The sequence below is a fragment of the Macaca nemestrina genome, chromosome X, assembly GCF_043159975.1.
Source record: "Macaca nemestrina isolate mMacNem1 chromosome X, mMacNem.hap1, whole genome shotgun sequence".
In the NCBI taxonomy this organism is placed as follows: Eukaryota; Metazoa; Chordata; class Mammalia; order Primates; family Cercopithecidae; genus Macaca; species Macaca nemestrina.
In genome coordinates, this window is record NC_092145.1 from 153,005,945 (window position 1) to 153,019,315 (window position 13,371).

The window sequence follows — 13,371 nt, forward strand, 5'->3', positions numbered from 1 at the left end:
AGAAGTGTGAAAGGACATTTGAGCAAGAAAATACAGTGAACTAAAGGAACAGTTTATCTTAAGATTCTTTTAAAATATATTTTTAATGCCTAGCCCAGCTCTTTTCATATATTAGACAAAAAGTTTATCTAATGACAGCAAAGGCGTGAAGACAAATGAATAGATACATAATTTATTTGTAGTTAAGACCTTAGCCAATAACATAATCCCCTTTTATAACATTGCTCCTAATGGAAATTATGTTTGTTTTACAATCACTTACTTTATGACATAGCTTCCAGGAAAAGGAGACATAAAAAAGAGTTACTGCTGCAAATGACCAATAGAGAAGGGTAGTTTTAATTAATTGCTAGGCTTGCTTTGCTTTTCTTTTCAAGACGTGAACAAGTTCTTTAAATGCTAAAATAAACTCATATATAACATCTATTAAGACTTTTACCATTTTCAAATTATAAATATCCAAATATGAATACCAATCACAAATTCTGACCCTAGAAAGAATTAAAGGAAGAACGATTCTGAGACTCATAGTAGCCGAGTAACACAAAGCTTGGCACATAATAAGAGCTTAGTATTTCACTAATTTGTGCACAGGCTTTAGAGCAGGGCAACCTGGCTTTATAACCTCTGCAAAGATAAAGAAAGGCTACCTTTAATCTATTATATAGTTCTCTTTTTTGGGGGGTCATCTATTATATATTTCTAACTTTTTTTTTTTTTTTTTTTTGAGACAGAGTTTCACTCTTGTTGCCCAGGCTAGAGAGCAATGGTGCCATCTCGGCTCACCACCAGCTCCACTTCCCGGGTTCAAGAGATTCTCCTGCCTCAGCCTCCTGAGTAGCTGGGATTATAGACACATGCCACCATGCCCGGCTAATTTTGTATTTTTAGTAGAGACGGGGTTTCTCCATGTTGGTCAGGCTGGTCTCGAATTCCCAGCCTCAGGTGATTCACCTGCCTCGGCCTCCCAAAGTGCTAGGATTACAACCGTGAGCCACCGCACCTGGCCCATATATTTCTATCTTTCGACATTGTACAAGTGATATGAGACAGTGTTTACAAAGGACTGGCAAGGAGTGGGCAGCAATAAGTGTAGTAAATATTAATAAGATTCTAGTAATAGGAGTGGATGCTCAGGAAAGCAAGGCATTTTACTAACAAAGAATAGACCAAAATCCTTATTTTGTCTCTCTGAAATGAGGTGATTAGATAATTAAATGTTTTAGTAGTTAGGGTGTTTATTTTGATAATAGCACCAATAATGACTAGATCTTGTAGTCCAAATTAAAACACAGCATTTTGGTGAATTTGATGGAGCATAAGGCACTGAAGCTGTCCACCTGTCACCCAACAATGTTACTTATTTGACATTGATATTATTTCCTTAATAATCAGCTCCATGATAACAAAAATATTTGAAGGCTAGAAAGGAGTATTTATGTCTGCACAATTGGTGGACCCCTAGCAGCCATGTTCACTGTACAGTTGCTTTGCAATGAAGTACACAGAGCAGAGAATGCAGGTTTTCTTTGATTGGGATTTTAAAAATTATTTAGGATTATGTGTACATTTGTTACCACATACTCACCACCTGGCTATCAAGGATCTGAACCTGTTTTCTATAAAATATATCATTTAAGTATGAAAACTCTGAAAGCTCACCTGCTTTACTATCTCTGTTTTTCAGCTCAATGCATAATATTACATTTCGAACCCTTCACATATTAAATTAAAATGAAGCTTATAAAATAAATGTCACATTTTTAAAATGTTACTCTTTAATAGAAATAGTTTGATACTTAGTTTCAATATCATGTTAAAAGACCTAAAGATTATATATTATCAGATATACTGAGTCATAAATAAATTATACTTCTAAAGGATGGCTATTTTGAATTATGTTTTCAGATTGTTACGGTCTGAATGTTTGTGTCCCATCCGAAAAATGTATTTGTTGAATCCTATCCCCCACGGTGATGGTGTTCGGATGTGGGGTGTTTGGGAGGGGAGGAGGTCCTGAGAGTGGAGCCTCATGAATGGGTTTAGTGCCCTTATCAAAGTGGTCACAGAGAGCTCCCTTGCCCCTTCCACTATGTGAGGACAGGGCAAAAAGGTGTCATCTATGAACTAGGAAATAGGGACTCAACACACACCATCTGCTAGTGACTTATCTTGGAACATTCATCTTCTAGAACTGTGAGAAACACATTTCTATTGTTTATAAGCCACCCAGTTTTGGGTATTTTGTTATAGCAGTCTGAACAGACTAAAACACAAATGTTATCAAAGAAAAGTCTTACTTTGTTTTATATGAATATCTAAACATATGTATAACAGAAATATGTAATAATGTTATATATAATGTATATATATAAAATTCCTATTTTTTGAAAATATATCATCACATTTAGAAAGAATTTACCCACTGTTCCTTTAAGCAGTCAGTTTTTATAGCATATTTCTAATGGAAAACAGCCATGTGAAATGTAAAAAGCACTTATATTAGTAAGAATGGTTTGGTTTGCAAGCTTTACAAACTCAATGCTAACGAAACAAATATAAAAGCGTAGGTGTAGTGGGGAAAGCGAGTCAGGAATATAAAATGTATTGTTTATGCATGAAACCTTTGAAAGCTTATCTGCTGTATCTTATACTTATCTAGAATACCAGTTACAAGCACTGTAATTAAGGAATTCTAATACAATAACAGAAATACTCAGGAAATCCTTACCATCTCTATTTTTCAGTTCAATGTATAATATTACATTTGCATCCACAGGTTCAAGAGTTGCAACCATACCTAGGTGCCTGTCTGTCTCTGTCTGTCTCTCTCTCTCTCTTTCTCTCTCTGTGTGTCTCTCTCTACCTCATTCTCAGCTCTGGATCCAGCTAAGCTGCCTCTGTCGTCAGGCTGGCTCCCTCCACATAGTGGCATTAACACTGACCTTTTTCATCTATTCCCTCACTGTGTTCCTAGAGATGGTGATCTATGGGAAAGACGTAGCCCCTCTTTCCATGGTTTCGGATGGGGAGTTCTACTCCAAGATTGCAAAAGTTCCTTTCTCTGAACTCCACGGTGGTCTCAAGACAAGATATTGCTTAAACTAGGCAGAGAGGGCATGTTATCTTGAGTTATTACTGTGAAGCCCCCATGGAAAGGGCAGTGCTCCAGCAGTGTGGTCACACTCCCCTGAAATTAAAGTGCACGTATCTAAGCTGCACAGTTCATTGGGATCAGTTTGCAAGATATGGGGAGGAAGTGACAAAGAAGAGCAGTTATCAAGCAGAAGGCAGAATAAACTAAGCATATTGAATACACATGACGAGAGATTTGTTTTTTTTAAAAAAAAATCAAATCACTTGTAACGTTGATCGACAAGAGGTATTAAGGTGTTAAGATGCCGGCCAGCACGGTGGCTCACGCCTGTAATTCCAGCACTTTGGGAGACCGAGGCGGGCAGATCACCTGAGGTCGGGAGTTCGAGACCAGCCTGACCAACATGTCTCTACTAAAAATACAAAGTTAGCAGGGCGTGGTGGCACATGCCTGTAATCCCAGCTACTCAGGAAACTGAGGCAGGAGAATCGCTTAAACCCGGAAGGCAAAGGTTGCGGTGAGCCGAGATGGTGCCATTGCACTCTAGCCTGGGCAGCAAGAGCAAAACTCTGTCTCAAAAAAAAAAAAAAACAAAACAGGAAAAAATAAAAGCCAAGACTGGAAAATGAAATAACACGACAAGGAGAGTAGACTGAAAGAACTGATCAGACTCAAAGATTCTGAGATATGGTCCTTTCCCTGGAGCAGAGCTGTGGACAAGCATCCCTTATCCATGTCCACCTCTCCTCCGGTATGGGATACAGAATAAAACCTCCTGGGAGGGAGCACTGGAGAGGAAAGGTGGGGCATTTTGTTTCTGTGCTGGGTGCTACTGCAGGCACCTCCCGGAGCTAAAGGTTTCCTACTCCGTAGCTGGTGTGCACAACCAGAGCATCTGTGTATGGCTTTGCAATACCACATCATCACACTTCTGTAATTACACATCAGATGTCTCCCTACCCACTGGACTCTGCATCCCTGATAAGGGCTGAATTCTTTCAACTATGTATGACCTGTATCAATGTAACACTTGCTATACAACAGATGCTTAATAATTATATGATAAATGGCTAAATAAACAAACCTGTTTGAAACTAAATTACTAAGGAAAACAGATGAGCAAAAATAAGCAAATTAATTACAGAAAAAAACGTCTTAAAGGGCAATTAAATTACCATATATTCAGATCACAATGGTAATTTACATAAATCCAACATCCAAAACAAATATTTATTGATCATATACTATATGCCAAGTGCTAGGCTTGGTGATGAGATGACAAAGACAAATGTGAATGAATATGATATTCTTCCTTACATTACAAAGCTGAACTTTTTCGTCTTTTGTTTTTTCTTTAGAGATGAGGTCTCACTACACTGCCCTGGCTGAAGATGAATTCCTAGGTTCAAGCAATCCTCCCACCTCAGCTTCCTGAGTGGCTGAGACTACAGGCACATGCCACCTCACCCAGCTGGGAGCTCAACTTTTAACTAGTTACATGAAGATACAATACGAGACAGAAGGGAGTAAGGAAGAAATACTAGTTTAAAATTTTAAGAGTTAAATTATGGAGCATTTTGCTGCTCCAAAGAGACTTACCCTTGGTGAGTTCTCACTCTGCCAGCCAGGTGTAGAAAGAGTGGATGCCCTTATCTTTCCTTTAAGTGAAAGATCTCAAAGTTGTGGTGTTCATCCAGGCTGCCCGGTGATAAAGTTTTCGTCTGTCTCCTGAATCGACCTGCCGACAGTGTCCAAATGCAGGAAATACTCGCTCTGTAAACAGCATCCCAGATTCTGGTTCTGTGAATCCAGTCTCTCCTTAAACTTCTGATGCCAACACATCACTTTACACCAGACCACCTGTCTTAATCCATTCAGGCTGCTATAATAAAGTAGCATTGACTGAGTGTTTATAAAAGAAATCTATTTCCCACAGTTCTGGAAGATGGAAGTCTGAGATCAAGGTGCCAAGATGGTCAGGTTCTGAGGAGGGCCCTTTTCCAGTTTGCAGACTACCATCTTCTCCTTGTACTTTTATCCTTACATGGTGGAAAGAGACCTCTCTGGGGTCCCTTTTCTAAGAGTACTAATCCCATTCATGAGGGCTACACCCTCATGACTTAACTCCCAAAGGCCCCACCTCCTAATACCTTGGGGGTTAGTATTTCAATATGTGAATTTTGGAGGTATACATTCAAACCATACCACAACCAAAGGAGTTAGACCACTGCTTCAGGATTCTGTTAAAATGCAGATGCCGATTCAGGAGATCAGGGATGGGACCTGGGATCCTTTCTTTCTCATGAACTTCCTGGAAGATGCAGTTCTGGGGAGGATCACACTCGACCTTAAAGAGTTAGAGGATTGTGGAAGGTTTAAGGACTGGAGTGTGCCTGTATTTTCCTAATGTACGTTGGGCATTCCCTTCACTAAATTCCAGTGGAGGTAAAGAATTCTGAGTAATGCAGTCATTCTATGATCAGGCAATAAGGTGTTTTCAGGATCAATTTTCTCTAAAGAATAGTTATGTGAACTAAAAACATCTTCCCTAATCGCCAAATCAAGGACTCACAGGTGTTGCTGGCCAGAGACGACACACCAAAAGAGAAAGAAAAAGCTCAAACCAGAGGCAACTTGGAGAGCTCCAACCCTCCTCCCTGTTTTGCCAAAGGTAGAAGAATTCTCGCATCTCCCAGATGCTCCTTTGTAGCCTCAGAGAAAATAAATCTCTGCCCTTAAACCAGGGCACCTGGAGAGCCTTCACTCACAAGTCAGAGATTCCTCCAGGCTTGCTTATTAAGATTAGATACAGAAAACACTGTTTGGGGAGAGAAAGAATTATCAGAGTCCTTTAAATCTTGGTGGGCATGGCATGCAATCTTGGCGGTCAGCGAGGCTGCTTAAGTCTGAGCCAGTGGTGCCAGAGGACAAAACGGCCACCTGCTCACGGCCGGCTATGTTGGAAGAGCTTTCCGGTTTAGCTCTCTCATTTTATCATCTCAATCTGCACATAGGTCACGCGGGAAACTCAGGTTATGCTACCTGCTCAAGGTCACACAGCCTAAGGTCAACTGAGGATATGAAAGTTCCCCAGAGCCACAGTCCAGCCTCTCCTTTAGATAGCACTTCTTAAAAAAACCAATGGCACGCCTTGAAAAAATGCGGAATGTTCAGCCGCCAAATAGCCCCTGGAGTCGGCACTAGGGGCAGCTGGACCGCCCAAGCGGGCGCAAGGGTGGAGAGGGAGAAGAACCACTTCCGGAAAACAGACGCGAAGAGAGGAAGGCACTTCCGGGGCACAGAAAATGAGGATTATTAAAGAACAGTAGATTCGGAGGTGAGGGCCAAGTAGCGTTAAAAGATACGCAGGGATTACAACGCCTCTCTAGGGTGTGGGTTAAAATGTCTCTCTAGATACTCGAAGATAACATGACTCTAAACGAGTAAGTCTTGCCTGCGCGGGAGGACTCTTCGGTCTAGCGGCCATCTTGAATCCAGAAGTTTAAATAGAGCAGGCGGGGCCGAGCGGACGCCTGCGTCGGCGCGATGACGTCACATGTCTGCGCGGGAGGCGGTACCAACCCCTGCCGCAGGACTTTCTTGGGCCGGCTTGCGTAGAGCGTAGCTTTACCTTGATGGCGGAAGGGCGTTGAATGACGGTCGGGCCCCGCCATCTGCTTAAAGGGACTCGTTCAACACGGAAGTGTCCCGGGGCTGCATTGGTACGGAGCCCTGGGGCCCAGCAAGGGTGTGCTCCTGCGGGACTGATGCGGGGACCACCCCGGCCCCGCCTGCCTCTAAGCCGCCGGAGGGCACTGTGCCTGTGCTGGCTGGGCCTGGCCGCGTGGATGCTGAGCACCCAAACCCCTTCCCGTCCCCATTTGCGGAAGTGGAATCAAAACTGGGGCTCGCCCCCGGATCATTGACTGGGATTCAGTCTACGCGGACGCCAGCGCAGCCTGCGGCGGCCGAGCCTCCTGCCCTCACAGGGCCTGGCCGGGTGCATCAGGAACAGGCGGTCTTAGGTCCCTAAATTCGAGGCCCTGCAGTGTGCCTCATCTTGGGGTCCCTGAATGGGGCCCTTGGGCCCCCAAGGAAACCCTGAGGCCTTCAGAATGGACAGCCTTGTGGAGGCACAATTGCATTCACGTGGGCAAGTAGTGCGCACTGAGGCATAGGAAAACATAATTTTCTATTTAGATATGTTCCAAGTATAAAGTGGTGGCGTGGCTGACATTTCATGGAGCCTTAAATTGCCTTCGCCAGTCATGACCTCAGTCTTGAGATACTTGGCAAAGAAATGTATTGCATTGTTGAGTGATTGCTTATTGCGTTACTGAGTGATTGTATTGGCGTTCATAAAAATATGGGTGCGCAATAGAAATGGGGAAGGGGAGTAGGGAACTATATTTAAACTTTCTGATACACTTACCAAGAACAAATGTATTGTTCATTTGGAATTTGATACGGTCTCTAATAATTTTCTGTTTCATAATGGTAGTGCCGCCCCCACCCTGCAAAACGTTTCAAAGGGTCAAGAGAAAAGACCGAATGCCCTTGCCAACTGGAATGTATACATCTGTTTCTTGCCAAGTAATTAAATCGTAGATTGCATAATCTATGTACCGAGTAAATGTGGAATGTTGGGGTTTTTTTTGTTTGTTTGTTTTTAATGTATAAGACTTGGGTCAAGGTGAGGAGGGAAAGAAAAGATTTCCTTGAAATATTCTTGTGTTTAATTAGAATTAATTGAAACCACTGTGCTTAAAACAGAGAATGATGTTAGAAGAAAGCCTTAGAACGATGATCAACATAAGACTACACAGTACGTGGGATAAACTGTTCCAACTTACAGCATTTTTGCTTTTTGTATTGCCAGTGCTGCAGCTAGAATGAAGCACATCAACCTGTCATTTGCAGCGTGTGGATTTCTGGGCATTTACCACTTGGGGGCAGCATCTGCACTTTGCAGACATGGCAAAAAACTTCTGAAGGATGTCAAAGCTTTCGCTGGGGCGTCTGCGGGATCCTTGGTTGCTTCTGTTCTGCTAACAGCACCAGAAAAAATAGAGGTAATTAACTAGTAACTTAGACTGTGTTGCTCATCAAGAAATTAAGACCCAAAGGGAAACATGAGCATTGACTCTACTAAGTTAACACGGCAGAGAATTAATCCTTTGCTTGGAAACAGAAAGGATTAGGACTTTTCTTTTAAGATGTAATTATTAGGGATCTGTGCTCTGGTTGTGGAAAAGATTATTTTGCGTGATAGTGAAATAAGGAAATAAAATGACATATTACTCTTGAGTTTTTATTTATCCTTAAGATTCCAGCTCTGTTCCTTTCAAGCAAAGGATATTTCCTCTTTCTATGATGAGAAGAGCATGGGGCCTGTTTTCAAGGCCTTGAACATGTGGGCAACAAGTCTCTACTCACTGCTACGTAGAAATAGACATATAAATTAAAATGTGGGCAAGCAGTTTCTATTAAGTGGGATGGTATAGGAATTTAATTCTTTTTTAATTCTCACAGTGAAAGGAAGCTCTGAGTTCCAAGCAATTTATCCAGAAGTAATACAAATAAGTCTTCATTCAGTATTTTATTTAATGCAATCTATGTTTTAAAAATCTGTTTTCTGCTATCTAGACAGTGATCAAACATTTGCTGACTGTGAGAGCTGGATTCTGTAGTTGGAGGATATTATATTTGTTAATCATTACATACTTTAGCAGCTTTGAACAATAATGAAATAATAATTTAACACCCTCATGACCAAGAATGAATTTCAGTCACATTTAAAATTCTAAAACTATGCAATTTTAATCATCAAAATCTCACTTCAGATCTTTTGTGAGCTGCTTATCAAAGGGAAGCTAGATTTGAGGCCAATCATTCAGAAATCCACTTATCTTCCTGTCTTTGTATGGTTGATTTACAGGGAACTAGAAAAGTGATTTAAAAACTGCAGAGATTAAACAGGATGAGAACCGTAAGCCATGCAAGGTATAAATGAGGTGGGAAAATTCCCCCTAAACTAGCAGATTCATATGCTTTGAATTACAAGCTACCTCCTTCCCATAACTGTGTTTCATTTTTGAAGTAGAGGACTCTCAGGGTGTTACTTCTTCCTTTTTACTGCAGTCTTTTCTTGAGCTCTGGCAAATCCTAAGCTTTGGAGTTATGTAGACTTGGTTTCCAATTCTCAGCAAATTAAAAAATGTATTATATGATTTAGAATTAACCTGATTTGGAAATACTGCAATAGTACAGCCACTTATACTTAACTGAAATTCTGCCATGTTAAGACATTGAATAATTTACCTGAATTGGAGAGTTGATGCCATCATCTTCTCAGATTAGTTTACCTGTTGTTATTTATTTTTTGTACTAAATGAGAGACTGGGTTGTGTTGTCTGATGGTGCTGGTATGACGAAAATATGTCTTTATCTGGTTCTCCCATGGGAAGGTAGAAAATAATTTTCTTAGTTTCCTTAGGGCATCCTCATTTGTTCTTGTTCAAAATAATTTTTCAGCCAAAGTAACCCTTTGACTTAAGGTTATTTTAGTTACTTTATATTTAGCATCTGAAATAATCTACCTGTAGGATAGCCTTGAGTGTTTTTTAGCAAATGTTTCTACCTACTCAGATTCGTGTTCACTTGGTTCTTGCTGATGATGTAAGTTCCTCAAGCTTTTTACTGTTGTGACAAATACATGTGTAATTAATCTTGTTCTGAGCTTATGCATGAATAATTAAGAGGAGCACCTGATACAGGGCATGTTTTAAGTGGTAGGCAAATTTAGACGTTGATATGGAAGAGCTCAATGCTGCAAGTCTTTCCTCTGCCCTCACAATTTGCGAGGAAGGCATGATGCTAGACTCAGTGGGGAACTCAAAGATGAATAAGTCCATCTTTAATAAGTTTACAGTCTGGTCCAGGCTATGGAGAGTATTGAATATAACTAAAATTAGTACAAAGAAATAGGCTAGATGGGTAGTCTAGCTCAGTAGAATGAACATACATTTGGTGGGGCTACCCCCATTTCTCACCCAGGAGCTTCCTGCAGCCTATATCCATTCAAGCTCCCTACAATCCACCTACCTCATAGCACTTAGAGTGATGTCACCCAAAGGTATATCTGATCACCTCATTACCCCCGGGGCAGAGGCTGTCTGTTGATTTAGGATAATGTGGCCCACGTTTCTCAGCTTGTATCACAAGGCCCTATGTGACTTAGCCCTACTTGTGGCTCGCCATAGGGATGCATTTCAGCTCTGTGCCCCTCTCAGAGTTGTTCTTGCTGTTGTTTTTACTATCCTCTGCTTTCACCTTCATCCCCTGCCCAATTCCTGTTTATGTTTAAGTCCCAGCCTCGGTGTCAAATTGGAGGGAAACTTTTGGCAACCCACGAGGTTGGAGGTTGACACACACCGTATTCATTTCCTGTTGCTGCTTTGACAAAGGACCTTCAACTTAGTGGCTTAAAACAGCATGTGTTTATCATCTTCCAACTCTGGAGGTCTTAAGTCTAAAAGGGTCTCACTGAGCTAAAATCAAAATGTCCTTGCTCACTCTCTCCAGAGGCTCCAGGGGAGAATCCATTTCCTTACCTTTTTCAGTTCCTGAAGGGTGCCCAGACTCCTTGGCTCCTGACCCCTTCCTTGATTTCTAAAGCCATAAGCACAGCATCTTCAAATCTCTCCAACTCTGTCTCTCCTACCTCCCTCCTTCCCTTACAAGAACCTTTTCGATGACATTGGTCCTACCCAGGTCATCCAGGATTATCTCCTCATCTCAAGGTCCTTAATTGGCTCTACAAAGTCCCTTTTAACAAAGGTCTCCTAGTCACAGGTTCCAGGGACTAGAATGTGGATATCTTTGTGGGGAGAGGAGAGACCACTGCAATAATATAGCCACTTAACTGAAATTCTGCAATGTTAAGACATTGAATAATTTACCTGAATTTGAGACTTGATGTCCTCATATTCTCAAATTAGTTTACCTGTTATTATTTATTTTTTGCACTAAATGAGAGCCAAACACACCCTCGTGGGGGCTCTCATAGCCCTCTGTCACCTGCTCTTGGAGGCACTTATGAATGTCATGAGCACAGTTTCTTTGTATCTTGTCCTGTCCAAGTCCCAGTGCCTAGCCAAGTACGTGGTGTCCAGTTAATTGCCAAATTAATTCATTATTTAATACAAAACAGACTTGTGTGTAAATCCTGGCTCTGAGACTCATTTTTAGTGAGATATTGGGATAGGTACTTGAACTCTCCAATCCTCTGTTTTCTTATCTGTCAAGTTGGATGGTTATATCCACCTTGCAGGATGATGTGAAGATGAACTGACAGTGTCACCTCTGTGGATCCCAGTCCAGGGTAGACAGAGCATCCCTGAAAGACTTTATAAAATACCAGTGCCCAAGATGAATCTCCGAAGACTGGTTCAGTCTGTGCAAACCATAGACGTCACCACTCCTATTTCTGTCACTGGTGCTGTCATTTGTAATCAGCTTTATTGCAGGGTTGTAATCAAACTGCTGCTGAGACCACAAAATAGGTGTGGGAGAGAAGGTTAATTGCACTGAGGAAACCTTCTGAAGAATGTGCTCAATTAAAATTCAGATTGAGCCTTCAAGGATTTTTCAGATGGGGCAAATGCCATTTAAGGTGCTTTACAAAGGAAAAAACAAAAAAGATTAGGATTTTGAGGGTGTATACCTTGCAAAGGGCCTGAGAGTGGTGGGTGAGGCCCCAGCCAGGTGGAGAATTTGCACACCTTTAATAATGACACATAGGGTCACTTCTTAATTTTCTTTTTTTAGGAATGTAACCAGTTTACCTACAAGTTTGCCGAAGAAATCAGAAGGCAGTCTTTTGGGGCAGTAACACCCGGTTATGACATCATGGCCCAACTAAGGTATACAGAGTACATTTTGCCCAAAAGTACATGAAGACAGAATGTTGACGACTCTCTGTACAAACTGTGGCAAGCTCAGCATTCTCTCTTGTAAAATATTTACAGGGCGTTCAGTAATTAAAGGTGAATGATGCAGATTGCTTTTTCTTTAGAAGTGGAATGGAGTCGATTCTTCCTCCCAACGCTCACGAGCTGGCCCAGAACCGACTGCACGTATCCATCACCAACACCAGAACCAGAGAAAATCACTTAGTCTCCACTTTTTCCTCCAGGGAGGACCTCATTAAGGTAATAAAGCCATGTTTCCTATTTGAAGAAATCAGCAGGTGCTGATTTCAATACTTTATATAAAAGTAATGAACATTACCATGTTCTTTAGATCTGTATCTCTTATCAGGCCCAATAGATGGTTGAGTGCTCAGTAAATTACATGTTTGATGAAAGTATTCACCAGGATCCCTCCTGAGGCCGCCTCATGATGCACTGTCATCCAAAAGCTCCCTGTACTTGTTCAGTGTCTTCCTGCAATGTTCAGATCTCACATTGATTATGTGAAGCAAGTCGCTGATGCAATTTAGTAGCAATAATTCCCGAAATCTATGTGGCTAATACTTTGGAGTGTATGTAGGGTTTTTAACATGTACTCTCTTATTCAGTCCTTCAAGTCCTTCTGTAAGTCAGTTAGGATAGGTGTTATTGTGACCCTTTTATGTTTTTGTTTTTGTTTTGAGAGGGAGTCTCGCTCTGTTGCCCAGGCTGGAGTGCAGTGGTGCACTTTTGGCTCATTGCAACCTCTGTCTCCTAGGTTCAAGCAATTCTCCTGCCTCAGCCTCCTGAGTGGCTGAGATTACAGGCATGTACCACCATGTCCACCTGCTTTTTGTATTTTTAGTAGAGACAGGGTTTCACCATGTTGGCCAGGCCAGTCTTGAACTACTGACCTCAAATGATCTGCCCGCCTCGGCCCCCCAAAGTGCTGGAATTACAGGCGTGAGCCACCGCACCTGATCCCTTTTATGTTTTTAACAGAGAAGTGAATGAAAATATTTTATGTGATGTATGTACCAATGTACCCAAGATTATCCTGCGTGCAGTGGGAGCCACTTCTGGTACCCAGGTCTCTTAACTTTTCAATCTAATATTCCGTTTTGTTTCTTCCATTTTGTTTTGATGTCTTTCTGTCCAAACACATTTGAAAGTTGGTTGGTTGAGAATTCATTATCTCTGGGAAATACTTCAGCTGATTGATTTCCAAATACCGGTGTGCCTGCTGTGGTAATACACTGAATATTTGTAGGGTGGAAAGGGTGTATTTCTTTTGGAATTTTTTCTTGTTTTTCCCTCTAGTGC

The 13,371-nt window shown here is 41.5% G+C and overlaps 1 protein-coding gene and 1 long non-coding RNA gene across 16 annotated transcripts in view; one reads left to right on the forward strand and one right to left on the reverse strand.

The window, feature by feature from the left end:
- Positions 1-6,592, reverse strand: part of LOC105478095 (uncharacterized) — a 512,132-nt gene extending 505,540 nt beyond the window's left edge. For all 4 annotated transcript variants that reach the window (XR_011618284.1, XR_011618285.1, XR_011618287.1 and 1 more), the window contains exon 1: positions 4,697-6,592. This is a non-coding gene — a long non-coding RNA (uncharacterized lncRNA). The remainder of the gene's footprint in view (positions 1-4,696) is intronic.
- LOC105478097 (patatin like phospholipase domain containing 4) overlaps positions 6,461-13,371 on the forward strand; it is a 251,498-nt gene continuing 244,587 nt past the window's right edge. For 4 of the 12 annotated variants that reach the window (XR_011618283.1, XM_024791625.2, XM_024791624.2 and 1 more), the window contains exons 1-4: positions 6,467-6,540; positions 7,977-8,169; positions 11,927-12,021; positions 12,174-12,309. Coding sequence is in view for 11 of the 12 variants with exons in the window: in XM_024791625.2 (XP_024647393.2) it covers positions 6,527-6,540; positions 7,977-8,169; positions 11,927-12,021; positions 12,174-12,309 (438 nt within the window). In the remaining variant the exon portion in view is untranslated. Of the gene's footprint in view, positions 6,541-7,976; positions 8,170-11,926; positions 12,022-12,173; positions 12,310-13,371 lie in introns of all 12 variants that reach the window. The other 8 variants (XM_024791615.2, XM_071088792.1, XM_024791623.2 and 5 more) reach the window with 6 other exon arrangements.